Source organism: Metarhizium acridum (genome assembly GCF_019434415.1).
Source record: "Metarhizium acridum strain ARSEF 324 chromosome Unknown scaffold_1, whole genome shotgun sequence".
Lineage (NCBI taxonomy): Eukaryota > Fungi > Ascomycota > Sordariomycetes > Hypocreales > Clavicipitaceae > Metarhizium > Metarhizium acridum.
The window spans coordinates 2,689,709-2,710,430 of record NW_027094015.1 but is presented as its reverse complement, the minus strand read 5'-3'; the positions used below and the strand labels follow the sequence as shown (position 1 = coordinate 2,710,430).

General features: G+C 51.9%; 8 protein-coding genes across 8 annotated transcripts; 5 read left to right on the top strand and 3 right to left on the bottom strand.

The window, feature by feature from the left end:
- Positions 1 to 2,779: 2,779 nt before the first annotated feature.
- Positions 2,780 to 5,324, bottom strand: CYC3 (holocytochrome c synthase). The gene is made up of 3 exons (XM_007812899.2): positions 5,080 to 5,324; positions 4,401 to 5,014; positions 2,780 to 4,338 (listed from the first exon to the last, which is right to left on the bottom strand). The coding sequence occupies exons 1-3, from the start codon at positions 5,164 to 5,166 to the stop codon at positions 4,056 to 4,058; spliced, it is 984 nt and encodes a 327-aa protein (XP_007811090.1). The 5' UTR covers positions 5,167 to 5,324; the 3' UTR covers positions 2,780 to 4,055.
- A 421-nt stretch (positions 5,325 to 5,745) lies between these two features.
- Positions 5,746 to 7,885, top strand: J3458_000768 (uncharacterized protein; the record flags this gene model as incomplete). Its single annotated transcript, XM_007812898.2, has 2 exons — positions 5,746 to 7,779; positions 7,841 to 7,885. The coding sequence occupies 2 exons, from the start codon at positions 5,746 to 5,748 to the stop codon at positions 7,883 to 7,885; spliced, it is 2,079 nt and encodes a 692-aa protein (XP_007811089.2).
- Positions 7,886 to 8,095: 210 nt separating this feature from the next.
- On the bottom strand, positions 8,096 to 11,203 carry J3458_000767 (uncharacterized protein). The gene has a single exon (XM_007812897.2). It carries the CDS (start codon positions 10,388 to 10,390, stop codon positions 8,660 to 8,662), a length of 1,731 nt encoding a protein of 576 aa, XP_007811088.2. The 5' UTR covers positions 10,391 to 11,203; the 3' UTR covers positions 8,096 to 8,659.
- Positions 11,204 to 12,000: 797 nt separating this feature from the next.
- J3458_000766 (uncharacterized protein) lies at positions 12,001 to 12,390 on the top strand (the record flags this gene model as incomplete). Its single annotated transcript, XM_066116324.1, has 1 exon — positions 12,001 to 12,390. One exon carries the CDS (start codon positions 12,001 to 12,003, stop codon positions 12,388 to 12,390), a length of 390 nt encoding a protein of 129 aa, XP_065978206.1.
- Positions 12,391 to 13,391: 1,001 nt separating this feature from the next.
- Positions 13,392 to 15,264, top strand: J3458_000765 (uncharacterized protein). The gene is made up of 4 exons (XM_007812896.2): positions 13,392 to 13,583; positions 13,647 to 14,337; positions 14,413 to 14,586; positions 14,696 to 15,264. Exons 1-3 carry the CDS (start codon positions 13,533 to 13,535, stop codon positions 14,496 to 14,498), a joined length of 828 nt encoding a protein of 275 aa, XP_007811087.1. The 5' UTR covers positions 13,392 to 13,532; the 3' UTR covers positions 14,499 to 14,586; positions 14,696 to 15,264.
- Positions 14,910 to 16,064, bottom strand: J3458_000764 (uncharacterized protein; the record flags this gene model as incomplete). The annotated part of the gene is made up of 5 exons (XM_066116323.1): positions 14,910 to 15,265; positions 15,339 to 15,563; positions 15,621 to 15,740; positions 15,800 to 15,926; positions 16,002 to 16,064. 5 exons carry the CDS (start codon positions 16,062 to 16,064, stop codon positions 14,910 to 14,912), a joined length of 891 nt encoding a protein of 296 aa, XP_065978205.1.
- A 353-nt stretch (positions 16,065 to 16,417) lies between these two features.
- On the top strand, positions 16,418 to 18,132 carry BFR2 (rRNA-processing protein bfr2; the record flags this gene model as incomplete). Its single annotated transcript, XM_007812894.1, has 2 exons — positions 16,418 to 16,478; positions 16,541 to 18,132. 2 exons carry the CDS (start codon positions 16,418 to 16,420, stop codon positions 18,130 to 18,132), a joined length of 1,653 nt encoding a protein of 550 aa, XP_007811085.1.
- Positions 18,133 to 18,799: 667 nt separating this feature from the next.
- On the top strand, positions 18,800 to 20,668 carry J3458_000762 (uncharacterized protein; the record flags this gene model as incomplete). Its single annotated transcript, XM_066116322.1, has 4 exons — positions 18,800 to 19,048; positions 19,320 to 19,336; positions 19,397 to 20,489; positions 20,549 to 20,668. The coding sequence occupies 4 exons, from the start codon at positions 18,800 to 18,802 to the stop codon at positions 20,666 to 20,668; spliced, it is 1,479 nt and encodes a 492-aa protein (XP_065978204.1).
- Between the last annotated feature and the right edge of the window lie 54 nt (positions 20,669 to 20,722).

The window sequence follows — 20,722 nt, the reverse complement described above, 5'->3', positions numbered from 1 at the left end:
ACATCAAGAAACATGTGAGACACTCCAGCCGGCACTGTGCACACTCCAGCCGGCGCTGTGCGGCATCTGCAATTGTATTGTGCATACATCCCTTTGATTGTGCGAAGGTGCAGCTTTTGTAGCGGACCGGGGTATGGGCCAATAAGAAGCCAATTATTGAAAGGTACCTAACCACACTAGGAAATTAGTATGATGATATAAGTACCAGCAATCTTTGGATTTACACAAAGCTACCTCGCACTTATCGCAGCCGAATTGGGCGTACGGGGCCTTTTTGGCCCTATTTCCGGAGACCTCTGTAAGCGCTGTTTTTTGGCTTTGTGACCTAATTTGACCACATTGAAAGCCTTGACAAGCGTGGCATCGAGCCCTTTTCCCTCGTCGGACAAGATTATGCTGTGATAAGGGCGTAAAAATGTCGCCCGCCCAAAATCTCTGCCGGCTCGAGGCAAACAAATAAGGCGTTATCGGCTGTTGAGATACTCGCGATGTCACTTTTTGGCTCCATTATGAAGGCCGGAATTATTAGTATGATAATTTTGGTGTGGAAGGTTTAGTGGCTGACCTTGTTGCAAGAAAGGTACCGGCTAGGTATCGCAGAAAAAGTGGGTCCGTTACAAAAGCTGCACCTTCGCACATTCAAAGGGATATGCCGCCTCGTGCATGATCCCCTAAAAGCAGCGAAGACTACAACTAGGTCACAGTATCCACAGGGCCCCGGGTACAGCTGGTGACGTCAAGAGACATTAATAATAGTGAAGATTATAGCGTTTATGAGGTAGCGTTTTATAACCTAGATTTTTATGGGTACTTATATTATCATATAAAATATTAAGGGATTAAGGTACCATGTGAAATTAAGCTTTTAATTGGTTGCTCATCCCCGCAGCTACATCATTGTAGTCTTCGCTGCTTTTAGGGGATAGGCATGTATGTGCCTTGCACCGAACTTTGCAAACCCCGTCTTGCGCTCATGGAGACCTCTCAAGCACGCGGCTGGAAATGTAGGCTTGGTCTTGCGGCGATGGTTGATAATAGATGGATTTAAAAAGAACGATTGGGCGCTGACTGGAAAACGAGCCATGGCCAAGCGGCATCTGGTCAGCTTCATGCATGTAGCAAAGCAGCATGCACACACACACCCACTCACTCTCTCTCGCTCTCGCTGTCTCTCTCCAGAGTCTACCTTTTGCCGTACTTGTTCGGACTCAGACTTGGAGCATCCGTCATTTTATAATACTCCATGCCAATCAACCTCTGCCCGCAAGAGCATGTGACATCCGGATGGGACATGTTTCGTCTACACGGACCAGAATGGGCTTGACCGCCTCTCACCGTCGGCCTCTTTGTCAACCCCATCACAAAGCAAGCGAGCGGCGTTGACTTTCACGGCCCCATCCCGCTGCATACCAAGATACGTGTGCAGTCTTGCCAACGGTCATTTTTACCAGTATTTTACAAGACAGATGTCAGGAATTTTGCATAAACCATGTCCCAAATGACGGTGACTACGGTCCAATCCTGACCGCAGCATCGCATCTCGGGAGCCACGATGGGCCTGTGTCTCTCTCTCTCTCTCTCTCTCTCTCTGATGTAGCGGTGGGCCCAACAAAGTATCCATGGCTGACGGGGATAAAGAGATTGAATGAAAGCCTTTCAATTCACGTCGCAAAAAAAATCTAATTTTATCTCGGAGCGTGTGAAGAATTTATTGGTGGTGTGTAATACATCGCCTGAGTGTCCTTTGGGACTTTGGCATCTTTGCGATGGGCACCGCATAAAAAGGACACGGTTGCGACAACCCGACGCTGCAAAAGAGGTCGACACGGATGAGTCGACCGATGACAGGGAATGGTGTTGCGCGCAAGGCAACTGCATATCGGGTGGCTAACGGATGTTGTTTCGGCCATCGTGTTTCAAGCAAACACGCTGGTCAAACATTGTGTGTCCGGGGACCCGGCGAGCGTGGGCATCATCACCATGTGTTGAACGGGCGTCAACTGGTGTGAATGTCATCTCGGACTTGAATCCACCATCACTTGCTCGCAGTCATCGTCAGCCTCGCCCGCGTATGGGATTCCAGACCCTAAGTCAGAATATTGTCCCAAATACGGGTACAGTACGTCCTGTCACTCATCCGTGCCACCCACCATCCCGTGCACTTGGCTGGCTCCCCTTCACTCGTCCAATGTTGCGGGGAGGCTGGGGTGGTGGGTTTCGATCAACTCCAGAACGGACCGCCATGGAATCCCAGCATCCCAGCGCCACAGGGCCACCAACCAGTGCGACCGAGCATCGTCTCTGTGGGCCGGCAATTTTCCCAAAACCTCTCGACAGCCACAGTCTCACCTCCCAAGGGACCACCCGTCTATTAAAACGAGATAGCCAGCCCGCTCCCCGTGACGTGGCTCTACATCCTCCTTCTCGCTTGCGCTCTCCATGGCCACGGCTATCGTGTATGTCCTTGGACATTAGGCTGTCATTACCTACCATTGCCGAATCATTTTCTTTCCTTTTGTGCCATCCGGTGCGCGGTAGCTGGATTTTTTTCTTTCTTCTTTTCCCCTTCGGCGGTGAAACAACACGATCCCCATTCCAGAGGTGAGCCATGGTCCCCAATAAACCCCGGTTGAAGCTCTTCCATGACTCGTTCTAACAAACCCCTCTAGCTGCTTTGTATTGTATAAACCTCCGTCCCGATACTGCGCCTCCGCCCATCACCGCAGCTGTGCAGCTGTGCGCAAAGTCCACCCATCTCCCGACCGGCTCACGGAATAATGGCCGTCTTCCTCAAGAACCACGCCACCTATGACGAAGACAGGATCCTGAACCTCATCTGGTTCGGCCTCGTCGGCCTCCAGGTAGTTATTGTTATGAGCGTTGCTGCTCAGGCCGCAAGGCGCTATCTACGGCACTATTTCCAACAGAGACGGAAGCAGATGTTGCCTTAGTATTTTTGCTTTTGTGGGCGGGCGTTTGGCGGGGAGGAATGAACAGGCACTGGAGTTGAAAGGTTTCGGTCTGGTCCTAGCGACTGACCATGGTCGACATAATACTGGCATGTTTCATGTTTGCATCACGGGGAGTTTTTGCATTTGGCCTTTTCGATTGCATGGGTTGGCGTCACTGTATGAATACGTTTTGCTGAAATGTCAACGATTTTTACTCCGTCTACTTTGCAACCAGAAGAAGCCCTTCGCGGCTACACTGGCAGTCAGCGACGGCACTCAGGGTAGACTATTACCCAGGGTTTTGGACAAGGTTAAAATATCCGGCACGACGTTCTCGCGGTTAATAACGCGACCGATTATTTTTCTCTTCCTCCTTGTCCAGACCCTCTTCTAGTGCCTTTAACTCATCTTCATACTTTGATGTTTCTTGTGCAATAACGGCACAAACTTCTGGGAGAACCTCGGTATCTGAATCCTCATAGGAAAAGCTTTGGGTACTGTTGACATCTTGACCAACTTGATGGACAAAGCCCTCCACATGTTTGCTTTAAGGTAGGATTGCCTTGACCCCCAGTATCGATTTCTCATGGGGACTTTCTTTCGTATAAGAGAGTGTCCTCAGAATTCTGAGCGAATGGCTTGAAAGATTGCTGCAAAATGGCAGTTAAATATATCTGCCAAATGTATTTTTATCGTGGTTGGAACTTGATGAGGAAGCAAAGTTTTCGGTTATGGGGATCATTAATACACCGAACGTGGTTATTCTCAGGGCGTGCGGAGAGAGCAATATTCTTCGTAATTGCTGTTTGCAAATGAAGACAACCACTTTATAATACTTTGGCTCTTAAGACTCCCAACTGCGAGTCGCTTTGTTTACACCGGCATCAACTATATTACGGCCACGTAATATCAACCCAGGTTGCCCTCAGGTCCAACGGATTTAAACAGTAGTTGAATTATAACTATTATACAAAGCATGCCAGTGCGTATCAATCGTGAGTGTGTGCTTGGGAAACCAGGTTAGGTTCATTATGCCGTCGTGGAGTAGAATACATTGCTTTTTCTGATACAATTACAAACAGTAACACCCTCTTTTATGCTGGTCTAACCCCAAGGCTTCGAAGAGTTGTGGCGGAAGAAGGGTTGCGGGTCTTGCTCCCGCTTGTCGCCCCCAATAGCTTTCCACCAGACGTCTGTACTCCATCGAATAATGCGCTCGGCGGCGCCTCGTGGGGTGGCGGCAGGTCGGACGTCGAGGTAGAAGACAGGTTCACCAGTTGGCTCAGGTTCACCGGAGTAGTAGTCGATGACATATCGTATTTGTTGTCTCTCGCCGTTGACATTTCGGGAGACGTACCAGTCGTGGCGGTCAAATGGCGGTTCAGTGCTGCGCAACGTTAGAAGGTCATGTGAAATTCATCCAGTGAGGTTTGCTACTCGCAAACTTACCCAAACTTTGACGGGTAGATCCAGCCCAACACCTGCAGCATAGTTGCCTTGGGGGTCAGATCCTTGGGACGACCCTGAAAACGGATGAGCGTAGGCTCAGGATCATTGACATCCCAGTTTCGCTCTATCTCCTCGGATGCATGCGCTTCTCCTCGCCTGCAGACCTGCCATCCGTTGTACAGGCCCTTGCCAAAACGCTGCTCCCAACCAACAATTTCTGCCCAGGCGCCCTCGTTGAGAAAGTTGTGAACTGACACCATGGATTCAACAGCAGTGATATCGGTGTCTGTGTATCCCTTGCGCAGGAGGGCATTGTACATTTGCTGCGGCGAAGGATACTCCCACGTGCCATCTCCGGACCCCTTTGGTATCGTGGATTCCTCTCTACTTGTTGGCAGCGCGATGGCTTGATTGGGAGCACGCTCCTGCGACAGGTCGGGGAACATGTAGTTGAGCGGGTTAAGCTGCGACAGCAGAGATTTGGGTTTGTCTTGGGTTGCGCGAGCCTCGTGAGACACAGGGCAGCCGGACGCGGATGGGCCAGGAGCCTCCTTCGGGGGCTTCTCATTGGGGTTCAACGCATCGAGAGTCTTTTGATGCATCGGACATCCGGCCTAGAAGAGTAAGGGGGTTAGAGTCGAAGTTCACGGGCAACATTGATGAATTCCTTGCTGCGTACCGGGGGAGCTGTATTGCCAATGACTGGAGGATGGCCGCTGGGTGTATGCGCCGCAGCGGGAGTAGGCTCAGCCCAGAACCAGCCCATGTTGAAGCACAAATATTGCACTAGAATTAAAACAAGAGTAAAACAATGAGGCGTAACCGCCGGCAGAACGCGCCAGATGCTTTACAGACAAGCTACACGAACGAGGTTGACGGCGTTGATGCTCGGAGAGGGATCAAAGTGACGAGACAAAGAAATTTAGCAGCACGAAAAGCACGAAATCTTATCGCGCGCCGGCGAGGCCGTGGAGCGACCGTCCGGTGGAGATTGATGTCTGGTAACTACTCCGTACCCGGTCACTGCCGTTAGACTGGTAGGTACTGAAGTCAATATTTTGCCTCAAATGATTGGCGCCACCAACCACAACGACAACCCAGTGAACCCACTGCACGTGCATGTCCGGCTTCTCCCTGTCCGAGTCTCCTACGTCACCAATCCCGTCTGGTGTACTAGTGCCTCTGTGGGCACCCGCAGGCCTGCAAAGGTCTTCCATGTTGAACCCGAATTTCCATGTGCTTGCCGACGACAACTCCTCGAGACCCATGAACCCCATGAACCCCATGCACTGTCAAACATGATAGATTCCGCCTGCAAGGGGCATTCGACTTCTTGTGAGCCGATATGAGAACCGGATTCATATTGGGCCGGACTTGTTTTCGGCCCTTCCTGCGTTTGCAGTCCAGTTCGGTTCCTCTTATACGCCGCGTCGCGTTCCGTCTTCACCACACACGCCAAATGCCATGGACGGGCCCGGGAACAAAGGGATCTTCAGCGAGGAGAGTCATTCTGCAAGCCTCGACTGGCGTGGCTGCCCTGAGTGCCGGGGCCTTTGTAGAGATATCGCAAACGGACAACAATGGCACCGAACAAACGGGCGAAAACCGAATGTTGGAGGTTTCCCGCGAGGAGATGCGTAAAGCTGTTGGCGACCACGAAACGGGACTGCTGAGGGTGGCGCACAAGGCTGTCCTCTTCTTTGATCTGTATGTGTGGGAGCCGGTCTGCACGGGCTTTCGCTTTCTGCACCTCCTCGCCATCTTCGTGCCCGTCATAATCACGGTTCCGGCCATTTGGATTGGTAAACGGCGCCCCGAGCGTGATAACGAACGAAGCGGCACGCTTTGGTGGTACGAATTTCTAGTCAAGGCGATGGAACTCGCGGGCCCTGCCTTCATCAAGCTGGGACAATGGGCGGCATCCCGAACAGACATCTTCCCCAATGAGATGTGTGACACCATGTCGAAGCTTCACTCCAATGCGCCGGCACACTCCATGCACGCAACTCGCAGGACCGTCTCGGCAGCATTCGGTGGGCGCGATTTTAACGACATTTTTGATGAATTTGACGAGAAGCCCCTGGGCGTGGGAGCCATTGCGCAAGTCTACAAGGCCAAGCTCAAACCCGAACTCGCCACGTCAAAGGGCGGCATGAACGGCTCCGAGGGATACGGTGGATTGTCAGAAAACGTCCGTCGAAACGTCGAAACGGTGCTCAAAAGCTCACCCAAGCGCGTCCCCTCATCGTACGTGGCCGTCAAAGTCCTCCACCCCCGAGTAGAGAGAATAGTCCGCCGCGACCTGAAGATTATGCACTTCTTCGCATCCATCCTCAATGCCATCCCGACAATCGAATGGCTCTCCCTGCCCGGCGAAGTAGCTCAGTTTGGCGAAATGATGAAGCTCCAGCTCGACTTGCGCATCGAAGCTGCCAACCTCGAGAGGTTCCGTCGCAACTTCAAAGACCGCACAACCGCCTCATTCCCCTACCCCTACACCGACTTCACGACGCGCAACGTGCTCATAGAAGAGTTCGCCCAGGGCATCCCGCTCGCCGACTTCATGGAAAACGGCGGCGGCGTTTTCCAGCACGACATTGCCGACGAGGGCCTCGACGCCTTCCTCCGCATGCTCCTCCTGGATAACTTTGTCCACGCAGACCTCCACCCGGGCAACATCATGGTGCGCTTCTATCAGGCCGCCCAGCCCGAGCTCCGCCTGCTCAAGAAGCCAGACCGCAACGCGCACGACCAAGAGGCGGACGTGACGGAAAAGGTCCTCGAGCGCCTCCGCCCCTTCAGACGCCGCAAGAACAAGGCCGCCTGGGAAGCCGAGCTGGCCAAGATCGACGCGGAAGGGTACCGGCCGCAACTCATCTTCATCGACACGGGCCTCGTGACCGAACTCAACGCCACCAACCGCGCCAACTTCCTCGACCTCTTCCGAGCCGTCGCCGAATTCGACGGCTACAAGGCCGGCCACCTCATGTGCGAGCGCTGCCGCCAACCCGAGGCTGTCCTGGAAAAGGAGGTGTTTGCCCTCAAAATGCAGCACCTCGTCCTCGGCGTCAAGTCCCGCACGCTGGCGCTGGGAAACGTCAAAATCGGCGATATCCTCCAACAGGTTCTCTCCATGGTGCGCAACCACCACGTCCGTCTAGAGGGCGACTTTGTCAATGTCGTCATCAGCATCCTCCTGCTTGAAGGGATAGGCCGCAGCTTGAACCCAGATGTGGACTTGCTGAGCAGCTCCTTGCCGATCCTGCGCCAGCTGGGTACCCAGAGCGGCGCGACAATGGCCAAGAGCGGCGATTTCAGCGTCATTCTGGTCTGGGCTGGTCTTGAGGCGAGAAAGTTCCTGCAGGCGAGTATAGAAGATGTAAGTTATTCCGCTGAGCGAGTCGCGCGTGTTTCAGAGAGCCTTGTACTGACCTATGTAGGTTGAACGATGTGTTAAATATGATTTGCTTTCACCCAATGTATAAACGGGTAGGTTTGTGTCGAGTACTTGAACGGCGGTATTTTTGTCTTGCATTTTTTTTTTTTTTGTTTACAGGAGCGGTAATCATGTTATTGCATGGTGGGTGGGAAAGATTTGGCATAGATACAAAATACAAGAATAGAGGTGCGCTAGCGCTGGGGATCATCTTCTCTCTCGCACATACGACAACTATTAAATATACACGTGTCGAATTTTCTCGGTTGCATACACTTCGAATTTGTCGTTTTGCTTGGACATTGTGTCCATGATATCACAGTAGCAATCGCAAAGGGGAACGGACACAGATCGCTTGCTCGTAAGTCATCAGCCTGTGTATTAAAGATTTTTAATCTGTAAATGCACCGGATGGCTATGCGTTTGTGTAAACCCCAGCCTAACCTGCAAATATTTTGTCTACTTGCCCGAAGAAACCCTGGTAGTGAAATCGCAATGCCTGAACGGGATAATCAGACAAGATGCTATATGATGTCACAGGACGCGTGCCTGGTTAAAAAAGAAAAAAAAACCTATAAACATGGTGGGCCACAAGTGCCGGAATCTCCAACTCAACGCAAGCGAGACGGCCTTGGGACTCAAGTTGGAGCAGTTGTGAGTGTCTCGAACAGTTGACATGTAAGTCATTTGTGTCCGTGATAATTGTTGAAAGTAGTTGCTCTGGGGTGTCGCTCGGGTATAGGAACCGGGCATCAGTATAGGTGATGGTTGCCTAGCAAAGGAGGATTGTGAGTACTGATCGACAACTAAAGCCCGTGTCTCTCTAGTCGGTACTGGCGCTAAGATCCATCGATTTGTCCCATAGATTACGAAGCAGAGCGTTCGTACCATCCTCCTCTTCGGCCGCAACTAGGCTCGCTCCGCTTAATCGCTCATTCAATTTGGCAACGCCATCTCCATCAAAGCTGGAACCTGCTCCATTGGTTCTGATCGATGCAGCAGATTTGGGAGTGGTTTGGCGTGGATCCGGCATACTGACATTTCGAGTATGTCGAACATTGAGATCCACAGTTCGTTTGCCATTCACAGAGCTAGCAGCTGTGCGTGGAATCCTTCGCGTCTTCTCCATCCCGGGAAGACGGCTGAGCCGGTTCAAAGATCGAGCAACAGGGTTTTGATATCTCCGAACGACGAGGTATTCCATGCCTGTTCGTTCCAACAGTTTGCCAATACGAGGATCACGGCTGTTTCCCCCATCGTAGCCAGGACCTCCAACGCCGATCAATGGGCTCGCTCCAACTACACCCACTGCCCCTGTCAGTGCCTGGCCAGGCTCCAATACTGAGCTGGCCCGCTGCAAATTCAGCTTTTGCTGTGTGCGTGATGTTTCCGCCGCAGGGCCCACTGTCCGCCTGCCGGCCTTTGGTACCAAGGCGCTGTTGTCGATTTCGGCCGGTGGCACCGGCACCGGCACTGGTTCGGCATCGTCATTTTTCGGAGCCGGATCGATATGGGCCATCGAGTCGGGCCTTCGGGGGACATCATTCGGCCCTCGGCCGGTGGCGTGAGTTGGATGATAAAATGATCCTTGGCTTGCCAGGCCAGAGCTGGCAGCATCGACAAATCGGGACACTAGCTCATCTTGATTACTCCCTGCCGAAGGCGTTACGTTGCGACCAGTGGAGCTGACGGAGCGGGACAATTGCGCCGGTGCTGCATTGGCAAGGTCGACGGTCATTTGTGGTGGTGCACCGTGCGACGGTGTTCGTTGCAGGAGGCGAGAGGTGAGGTATTCTTTATGGTGAGATGTTTCACGGTCTGGTGACGGACGGTCTGGTTCCTTGGATTTGGAAGTAGTACTCGGGGTCACGGGCCGCGAGTTCTCGGCGCTAGGCCCTTGCCTCAAAGACGATTGAGCGCTGCTGTTAAGAGAGCCTTTGCGTGAGAGATATGGTGAATTGGAGCCGCTGGCGTCCACCCACTCGTCTTCGGGATCGTCGCTCCCCAGGTCAAAATGCACCTGAATCTTGCTGGGTTTGGCTGGCTGCCTATGTATACCTGTGCCGCTCGAAGTTCGTTTGAGCTTGTCCGACGACCGAGTCCGTTTGCCAACCTCGACGTGTGAGCGATTGCGCTTCAAGCTCGTGTGCGACAAGCTCTTGGGCAGATTGGCAGGGAAAGACCCGCGGGGGAGCTTGACTTCGCTGGTGGCTCTGCGGTGCGGCGGCGGGCGGCGGGCGGCTTCGTCCAATTCGGTGGGCGAGGTAGATCGTGAAGCTGGTCGTCGATTCAGCTTGGAGTTGTGGGCATGAGCGTGAGGATGAGCGTTGCCATGCTGTTTGTGGACTGCTTTTGAGGAAGGGACGCGGGCATGCAGGCGACCCGCGTGGCCGACGTGGTGCTGCTTCTGGTGATGCTTTGTACGATGATGGTGAGACGGAGCTCCCGAGGTATTTGTGGTATCGCTATGAGAATCGCTGTCCCGGTGGTTGAGGGGAGGTCGCTTTGATTGGCCACCGGATGATGCGTTGTCCAGGTCCCTGTCTCGTGGCATGGTGTAGCACCTGCGTACTCAAGTACCGAGGTACTTGGCCTGTACAATACTTGAGGATGCACACTGCACACGTCCAAGAGGGAGTACGGAGCACCAAAAAGTACCAGGCGCAGAGGTCAGGTCGGCTTCTGTGTGCCTCGGGGCAGGCGTGCGCACCTGCTGTGGTTGGTGTCTCGGGCAAGTGGTGCAAGTGCTGGCTCGAGAGTAATCAATGCTGGGCCGGAGCTGATGGGTCGAGCTGATGGCTGGCACTGGGGGCGAAGAAGACGACGACGTTGGGAGACATGCAGCGGTGCGATGACGCGGTGCTGTTGTGCTGCTGAACACTGCAGAGGCTGCTGAAGCTCTCGTCTGACTGAAGGATGTGCCGTCTTCGGCTGCGGCTGCATTGGTTGGTGATGCGGGACACGTGTGAATGTCGGAGTCGGCGATGACGGCTGCGAAGGCAAATTGGTCTTGAGATCAGCTTGTCCACGAAATTTTGGAGTCGGAATGCCAATTGGCCGGCTGCAAGAATAGTTGCAGGTGGCAGAAGCAGCCCGGACGTGCGGAAGAGGCGCGAGAGCTCTTGATAAGTTTGTCTTCTAGGGTCGAGAGACGGGACAAGCAATGAATGATAGACGTCGGATAGCGCAGGCCGAGAACAGTAGGCGAATGGATGAGATGTCTGGTCTGTTTTTTTAAGCTTCCCTCTCTCTCTCCCCTCGTCGTCGTCTTTGGCCGTGTGCGGTTTTCGCCCGACTTGGACTGGAAACAGAGATGGTGGAGGGTGGCGGACTGCGTCGAGATGGAGGGTTGCAAAGAAGACTGGATGGCTAATACCTGGATGGGGGCATCTGGAAGCACTCGAGATTGAAACCAGACATCCGGGGAGCAGACAGGGCTGCGCTGCGCTGCGGTGAAGAGTTGTACCTGTGGAGGGTGGACGAAGACGGTGACTGGCCGTGTCTGGCCGTGCGCTGATGGCAGAGTGCATCCCCCAAGGGCATCCATGATTCACGACCCAAGCGCTCAGCAAAGAGCGGGGCAGCGCATCTGGAAGCCTTGGGCAGCAGGCAGGCCAGGCACTTTGGCGGTCTGCACATGTGGCTTTCAGTATGTACTATCAGTCTACTTAAGTACCTACTTAAGTAGGTAGTAATTAATCCATTGATAGGTGCCCTCGACGCATACCGTCTTCAATGTTGCTCTCGAGTAATCCCTGGCCGACATGGACTCGGCGACCCGGCGCGTCGGAACTGTCAATATACCCCAACTTGCACCGGGCTGGAACAATGGAAGAAACCAGACTTTTGGAACCAGACACAGACGCGGGGAAGACATCAATTGGCATTCAATGTTTGTATTAGGCTCTGACACTGACTCACAGCACAGACCATGACCGGCATCCCTGTCTGGACACGGGCGGGCATCTGGAGAAATCAGGGGGGAGCCAGGTACTGGGATGAGGTACTGGAAGACACACACGCATGCACCCAGAATGCATGTGACACACAAGTACCCAAACTCAACCCCCTTCCCGGAGGTTTTCCATCTTGCAAGCTGACCAAGAACTTTACTCATTCCACCGTTGTCGCAGACCAGTCGTTGGTTCTGTTTGTTGCTATCCAATGACGATACGCGACGTCAACTTGGCGAATATCTCTCCCGATACAGTGCACTCACAGAACCCTGATCACAATTTCTCCCTCACCCACAGGTCTCTCAAATCAGTCCCAGTACATTTCAAAAGTCTCATTTTCAACATTAGATGCAGAGTCACCATCTCTTCTCTTGTCATTCAGAGCGAGTGCGTCTCTCTCTACCTGTCGACCAGCGATCCTCCTCCGCAGAACCTCCTTGTCTGCGTCGAGAAATACCAGAAGCCAGCGTCCGCCGTGTTTGGTAATGGCCTCTTTGTACTCCTCACGGCATTTCCTGTTCCAGAAGGCGAGATCCAGGACTATGTCATTCTGTTTCTCTCCGAGCAAGCAGATAAGCTCCCTTTTTACGCACTGTAGACCCTCAGCTTGATACTCGGGGTATTTCTCCTTGGGATAACCAATCTTGAAGAGTCCATAGTTCTCGTATATGTACGAATCACAGATAACCGAACGAGGTTTGATATTTTTTTGACAATGTCCTTAGATAAGCTAGACTTTCCTGCACCTAAGGACTCGTTTGCACGTTAGTCAATGCTTGTCTCGGAATGCTGAACTTTGGGGAATCCTCATGTCTACTGACCGGATATCCCACAGGTCATTATAACCACTTGCCGGTCATCGTTGTCTGGAAACTGAAGATGGGAAAGAACCTGCAAACGTGTTAGATCCAGTTGGCGGTAGTCACCTTTGTGGACGCCTTACAATTCATACCCGTTTGAGGGCAGAATCGCTCGTAGTGCTCGGGTCATCATTCATGACGGCAGAAAGGTTTGATGCGGAAAGGCAAAGATGCCTTTCAGTGGTGCATCCAAAGACATGTATATGGTGAAGCCAGTCACAGAGCCCAGGGCGCGGATGTGCAATTGAAGCCAGTAAAGTGAGTCATTCATCTTATTTAGCCCGGTGCTGATCGTAATTCTCCCGCCATCGATGCTCCGAAGCGCTTGCTTAATGAGCAAACCGGACGACTCTGAAAATATCGGCAGAAAGTAATTTGAAATCATTTTGTCATATCAAATACGGCAATATACCTTTTGCCATATCGCATGCGTCATCAGACTGACCATGCTTCAGGCACGTCCGTTGGACGAGGATGGATACGCGCAATAGTAATGCACTTAATAGACTATAGGATTCACCCCTGGTCACGCCATGGAATATGCACCAAGCCTCTCTCATGCCAAATATGCTGATAAACTACTCCGTACGAAGCCCTCCATTTGAAAGCGCATTCCGACTTCGCAGGATCGACATTCGAGGCGGGCGACCGACGTTCGTTCGTTGTCCGCTATCCAAGTGGGTCACGTGCTCGGTCGTATCTTGCAGTGGAGGCAACGTCGATCAGCTGCGACATTCTCAGAGATTAGACACTGCTTGTCATAACCACATTGCACGCCCTCTTAACCCAATCTCGACGAGCGCTTTATCAACGACCAAGGTCCAACAAACCCCTTCTAACGTTACCCCTTTTTTTTTCTTTTTCGGATTCTCAAACTACAATGTCCGGCGTCGCAGCCATCGAAGAGGAGAGATCGCAATACCAGGAGCAGGTCCGTATCCTACGTTTCTGCACTCCATTATTTCTATCGCTTTATTGCTAACTATGCGTCCAGCTCGATATCGTCCTTCAACAAATCCGAGATGATCCAGACAATGCCGAGCTTCAGGCTCTACAGGAAGAGTTGACCAACGTCATCAATCTTCTCGACGAGAACATCGCGGAGCTACGACCAAACCAGCCACCTAAGCCTGCCCCCAAAGAACCGTCGCCGCCACCAGAGCCCGAAAAATGGTCTCGTGATAACCACCCCGCCTTCAAGAAGGCCCCTCCGCCTCCAGAAGAAAAGGAAGAGCCTCCAGTTACGTATCATGTGAACGACACTGTCATGGCCAAATGGGTATCTGGAGACAAGAATTTCTATCAGGCTAGAATCACTTCCATCACTGGGTCGTCCGCCGCACCGATATACACTGTCAAGTTCAAAAGTTACGACAATACAGAGACTCTAAGATCAAAAGATCTAAAGCCCATTTCTAATAAGAGGAAAGCTGACGACCCTCCTCCGCAGCCGTCGGCTCCAGGTGTTGTGTCGTCTGCTGGGGCTACGATGTATCCTGGTGCCCAGCACGAAGCCCAGAAGGATGCGGAGGCTGCGAAAGCCTCGAAGCCAAAAAAGATCAAGGCCAAAAAAGAGCTCGAGGCCGGCAAGGCTAAATGGCAAGCATTTAATGCGAAGTCTAAATTTGCCAAAACGAATAAGAAGGATAGCATGTTCCGCACGCCGGAGGGTATTCATGGAAGAGGTATGTGTATGCGTATAATATCGTCTTGATGAGCAAGACCTATACGTCGGGTTGTGCTAACAATTGGCGATTTAGTGGGCTTTACTGGCTCTGGCCAAGCTATGCGGAAAGATCCTACTCGATCTCGTCATGTTTACCAGGTAAACGAAGACCTAGACTAACGACTCTCCTTTTCTTTTTTTCTAGTTTATGTTCACAAGCGCGATACCAAGCTAGATTGGCGTTAAGGGATGGATGTGTTAAGGTTAGGTGGGATTTCACGCTATATCTCGGTAATATGCCTCCCGATTGATAAAGGCTGAGGCTAACCTTGTGTATCTTCGCCCTTGAAACGGCCTGCTGCCGAAGCTCGCAATAGTTCGGAAAACATAGGATATACCACGTCGACAGGGCATAAATCATTCTTGTCAGTTCGAAATCATGATTTGGGTCTAGGCTTGACTGGGCTCTACTGATATGGTACTTAAACCCTTGCGAGATCACGACTGTGCAGACGTGCTAATGGCTTTATGTGTGGGATATCATGTGTATTGAAACAAAGATTGTACACGGAGCTATCATCTCTTATATTCCTAATTCCTCTCCAAGCCAACTTTTGGTAAGATTTTATCGGCGACCCGTAGAAACGCTGATGCTCTCTCACTTGATGGCTCGGCCACTACCGTAGGCTTCCCTCTCTCGGCATCATCTCCAATGTTTGGATGTAGAGGAATATCGCCCAAGAAGCATATCTCATGATCTTTGCACATCCTCTCGACTCTTTCACTCGACCCAAACACATTCGTCTTGCCATGGCAATGGGGACATACGAACAGTGACATATTTTGGACCAGGCCTAGAATATTCACGCCCACCGCCTTGAACATGTTGATACCCTTGACAGCGTCTTTCGTTGCGAGGGTATGAGGGGTTGTGACGATTATAGACCCTAGGAAATTAACGTTAGCAGACACGTAGCCCATGAACCACAGGGACAAGGGGCGGAGAGGTTGGCTGGCTACCGTCTAAAATGACTTGTTGGGTTATGGTCAACTGTGTGTCGCCAGTACCAGGTGGCAGGTCTAGAACCAGAATTTCCAAACCGCCCCAATCTACTTCGTGAAGTAGCTGTTGAATGGCTTTCATCACCATTGGTCCTCGCCACACAACCGGCGCATTCTCGCCAACTAGATAACCCATTGACATGGTTTTGACACCATAATTCGTGAGAGGAACAAGCTGGTTATCTGCAGCAAGATCAGTTGTCTGTCCAGAAGAGTATATCTAGTAAGACAAAAACTTACTTCTTGATAATCTTGGCTCTCCGGACAAGTCAAATAGTGTTGGAATCGACGGCCCAAATATATCTGTGTCTAAGATGCCTGCTCGGAACCCCAACCTGGCAAAAGCCAGGGATAGATTGGCTGCCTCATTGACATTAATATGTGTGAATACTGTCGCATTGGAAAGGCCAGGAACTCACCCGCGACTGTGCTCTTGCCAACACCGCCCTTGGCAGATGACACGGCGATGACCGTTTCAACTCCAGTGATCTTGCGTCGCTGGGGACGTTTTGCCCAGGTTGGGGGCGTGCCAGATCGGGGCAAGCCCTAGGCGTATGTCAGACTATATGAAGAAAAAGGAAAGACAAGGTACCGCAGTAGATGGATAAATTGGGAACTTACTAGAGGGTTTTCATGATATAATGGGCGAAACGACTGAAAGAGACGTGCTGTTGTCTGGCGCATGTTTGGGACTGCTATCGCCGCCACAACTTATGCGAAAATTTAACGCTAATAGAATTGGGTATTGTCCACGTTGAGCATTAGGAAAATACTGTGATTAATTCCAAGACCTCCTAGGCTGGGCCAGATCTTGGGACCAGTGACTGTATGTATCTGCGTTAGGCTTGCACTGTGTCCTATGGAGGCAGGCAATGGGAGGCGGCTCCAGCACAGACCCACCGCCAGCGTAGAGCTGTGTTCTGCCAATGCACACCGCCTAAAAGTTGAAGCTGGAGCGATAGGCACAAAATCTTTTGAACGTGGGGCTCATGTTTGATCTTCAATCAAGCCTTGGGAGCTGGACGGAAAAAAAAAACATGGCCAAAGTAAAAGGCCGCGCCAAGCAGTTCCAGGACCCAGACGAGGTCATTATCAAAGGTACTTGGACCAACCCGATAGCATTGAATTTTTTCACAATCACAGTAAACTAACATTTACAGACCACGACCCAGAAGCCAATGCGCCTGACGAAGCCAATGGCAGCGGTAGTGAGGCCAGTGAAGACGAAAATCTGGGCACGGAGCACTATGTTCGCGTGGGAAAGAGCAAATTGAGACAGAAAGAAATCGTTGCACTCGGCCCTGAATATAGGGGCTCTCGGGTTAGCCGATCTGCATTGGATAACGAGACCGAGGATGACCAAAACGCAGAGGAAAGTGAGGGCGACGATGATGATGAAGACGACTACGACGATCCCGATGTCGCCGACCTGGAAGACGATGAGGCCGGGTCCAACGACTCGGAGATTGACAGCGATAATGCTCTAGGCGAGTCGGATGCCGAACGGTTTAAAGACTACACTTTTCGTGGCAGTGCCAAGCCTGCAAAGCCCAAGGGGGCCAAGAGGGCGACTGCAGCAGACTTCATGTCTGAAGATGACGAGAATAGTGAATCTGACAAAGATGAAGATATGGATGATGGACTTGATGCGCTGGTGAATGGTGGAGACGACTCTGAAGATGTGGACGAGAAGGACGAAGAGGATAGTGAGGATGACGATGGCGATGGTGATGATGATGACGACGAGGACGAGGAGGATGACGAGGACGGCGACGATGACGATTCTGAACAAGATCAACAGTCTGGGGAGAAAATTGCAGCCAGACCCCACCTATCTGCTCTGTCCAACAGAGCTGATGTCGACAAAGGTGTTGCTATTCAGAAGCAGCGCAAGATTTACGATGGTTTGCTCAATCTACGCATTCGATTACAGAAAGCGCTCGTTGCTGCCAATTCATTCCCCACGGTTGAGGCGGGCACTGATGCCGAGTCTGAGCCATACGAAGCTGCTGAAGAAGCTGCCATCAAGCTGCTGAACACCATTAGCAGCTTACGTGAAAGCATCAAAGCGCCAACTAAAACCGGCGAGAAGCGCAAGCGCGATATTGTTGCGTCAATGTCAAACGATGACATCTGGGCACAGCTACAAGACGAAGACAAGGACGCAACTGGCTTTCGCCAAGAACGATTAGAGAAATGGTCCAAAAAAGTCCAGAGTGTCAACATGGCAAGACCAAAGGGAATTAGCGAAAAGAGCAAGACCCTCATTAGTGCTCTTCAAGAGCAGTTAATAGTCCCCAACAACAGGCTTGTCAAACGGACACGAGTCCCTCGCTCCTGTGCCCCCGCGCAGCTTGCTAAGAAAGTCGCCACTGACGAGTATATCTACGATGACGCTGACTTCTACCAGCTGCTCCTAAAGGAATTGGTTGATCAGCGAACTGTAGAAGGAGTCGCAGACTACGCTACTGCTGTCCCGACGGTGATGGTCACAGCGACAAAGGAGGCCAAGGTGCGCAAGCAAGTGGATCGCAAGGCTAGCAAGGGACGGAAGATGAGATTCACGGTGCATGAGAAATTGCAAAACTTCATGGCGCCAGAGGACAGGAGAAGCTGGGAACAGGAGGCCATTGACCGTTTCTTTGGGACGCTATTCGGGCGCAAGTTGGAGCTGAACGAGGACGAGAGCGACAATGAGGAGATGGAGGGAGTGGATATTGAAGAGGAAGGGCTGAAGTTGTTTAGAAATTGAGTCATGCATTTGTAAATATATAGGTGGCAAGCTGAAGTTGAGAATTTACCTTGACATGAAATGAGGACGGAACTAGAGCGATGCTAGTTGCGGTGAGGCCTTTATAATGGCAATCCCATGGTGATGACCAAGTCATGACTTTCAGGGCCTTCCTATTGTCAAGAAAAACAAAAGTTGCAGTTTACTGCGTCTGGTTTTACCCTGGCGCAGGACATTTGCTCGTCAGCCGGACCCTTTTGGCGCGCATCCCGGACGGGCAGAGATGGAACTCACCCACTGTCTCATCTCTTCCCCAACGAACGTAGATACTATTACTGTCCAATACTGGGTAAAGATGTGTGCCATCTGCAGGTACTTTCCAAGACATGCCACTCAAGCATTTGGCCGCCGCCACCAAAGTTAGCTCTCCCGTCTGTGCGGACGTCACGTGGGGCTGTCAACCCTCGCGAAGGATGAATTTTGGCCGCTCTGGCACTCTTGCAGTGCCGGGTGGCACGCTGGCACGCTGGCTGAGCCGGCGCCAGGTAACTACCTAGGTATTTGCCATCTACCCCCCTTCTGTTATTATTAAACACAGGTGCCTTTCTTTTCTTCCCGACTCCCCTAGTCTCACGGTCTGCAACGACGGGTGAAGGCAAAAGGAATTGATGTAGTCGGGCGCAACAACATGGAGCAGATCCAGACACAAGCGTCGGATTTGCGCTACCTGGCGCAAGCTCCCGCCGCACTGAGCGACACGGCAAGCATATCCTATGATACACCGCGGCCTGGGCCACACACCAGTCCGTCTGGTTCCGCTTCATACGGAGACAATTCCGCTGGCATCGGTGCTTCTGCATCGGCGTCCAATGCTAACAAGAGGAAGTCGATGGACGACGGAGCAGCGCAGAAACAGACGAGGAGTAAGAGGAATCGGGTGAGTATTGATCAACCCTCAGGGATCCCGCTTGCTTGCTCTATATTGCACCCGGGATGCGTCGGCTATTTTGGCCCGTGATGTTGGTGGTGTCGATGTTTGTTCTGATGTTTTTGGTGTTACCCGAGCCCCCCCTCCCGGTCTTGTGCGAGGTCCAGATGCCACCAGTTCGTCGTGTCACAATATAGTTATTTGCCGGCGGATGCGTGCATGGACATGTTACTCTTTATGTACTTTTGTTGCTAACATGTTCTTGGTGGTTGACTTGTAGTATATTTCCATCGCGTGGTAAGTTCTTCATCCCCAACATACCCCACGCAGATTGGGACTGACGCAGAATGTGCATAGCAATGAGTGCAAGAGAAGAAAAATCAAGTGCAATGGCGAGACGCCTTGTCAACGATGTGGAAACCTCAATCTGGCGTGCTTATACGCCCCCAACTGCTGCTCAAACAGCTTCAAAGACTCGGATGAGTTTAGGAGCGTCACGAGTCAGCTCAGCCGCCTCCAAGAGGAAGTCAACTGGCTGAATCAGACGATCAAGACTCTTTTACAGACAGAGTCAACTCGTCTTGTGGCGCCCTCAACCGATCGCATCCTGAACGGCGGACCCGGCTCGACTCTTGCGCCCTCTCCCGCACAAAGCTCCACGTCCATGGCCAGACCAGACTTGTCACACGCCAAAGTAGGGGCTTTCCAGGGTCCTACCAGCATGGCGTACAGTCTAGATATTGCAAACACGACCATCGCCAACATGGGATATCGTGGTATCGATGAGACTTCCGATCAAGATCAGCAAGGAAGCGATGTCACCATGCAGATCGCTGCCAGCAATACTGGTCACGACCCTCTGTTAGAATTCGACAAGGATGAGATGGTTCGGCTGTGTCGACTGCATGAAGAAGAGGTCGGTATAATGTACCCGGTCCTCAACATCCAGAGCGTCACCGCTCACGCCAAGAACATCGCACCATTATTGGACTCTATGCGTGGCCAACAACAGCCCACGGAACTCATCAATGACGAGCAGACATTACAACTCAAAATGGTCATCTGCTGTGCGCTGGTTACCGAGTCCCATGGCCACAGCGACAAGGCTGTCCGACTGTATGAGAGTATGGAGGGGGTTGTCAACAAAAAGTTGATGTCTGATCCTAGTGATGTGGCCAACTTGCCGCTTCTTTGCCTGCTTGCCGGGTATAGGTTTCTTTCTTACGACGAGGTTCTGGCATGGAGAGTCATTGGGCAGGTTGTACGGCTCTGCCTTGAAGCCGGTATTCATCAGAGCAGGGGGTTGATGAGGATCCAGGACGACACCGAGAGACGGAATGCACTCAACAGCTTTTGGTCGGCATATGTTCTCGACAGACGATGGGCATTTGGCACCGGGCTACCCTATTCGGTGCAGGACGATGAAATTGATCCCAGGCTACCGCTCCCCGTATGTGGAAATACAAAAAGGAAGAGAAGCACGGGCCGTATATCACTAACTGTGTCTAGGAGGAGTACCCGTTTCTTGTTGCCATGATTACCTACTCTCGTCTTGGTGCCAAGGTCTGGCGCCAAGTGTCGCATTTTCGGGCCGACATTGGCTCGCGAACCACGCCAAGAAGAGATTGATAATCTTGATCGAGAGATACTCCAGTGGTATGAGAGTGTACCCGATGAAGTCAA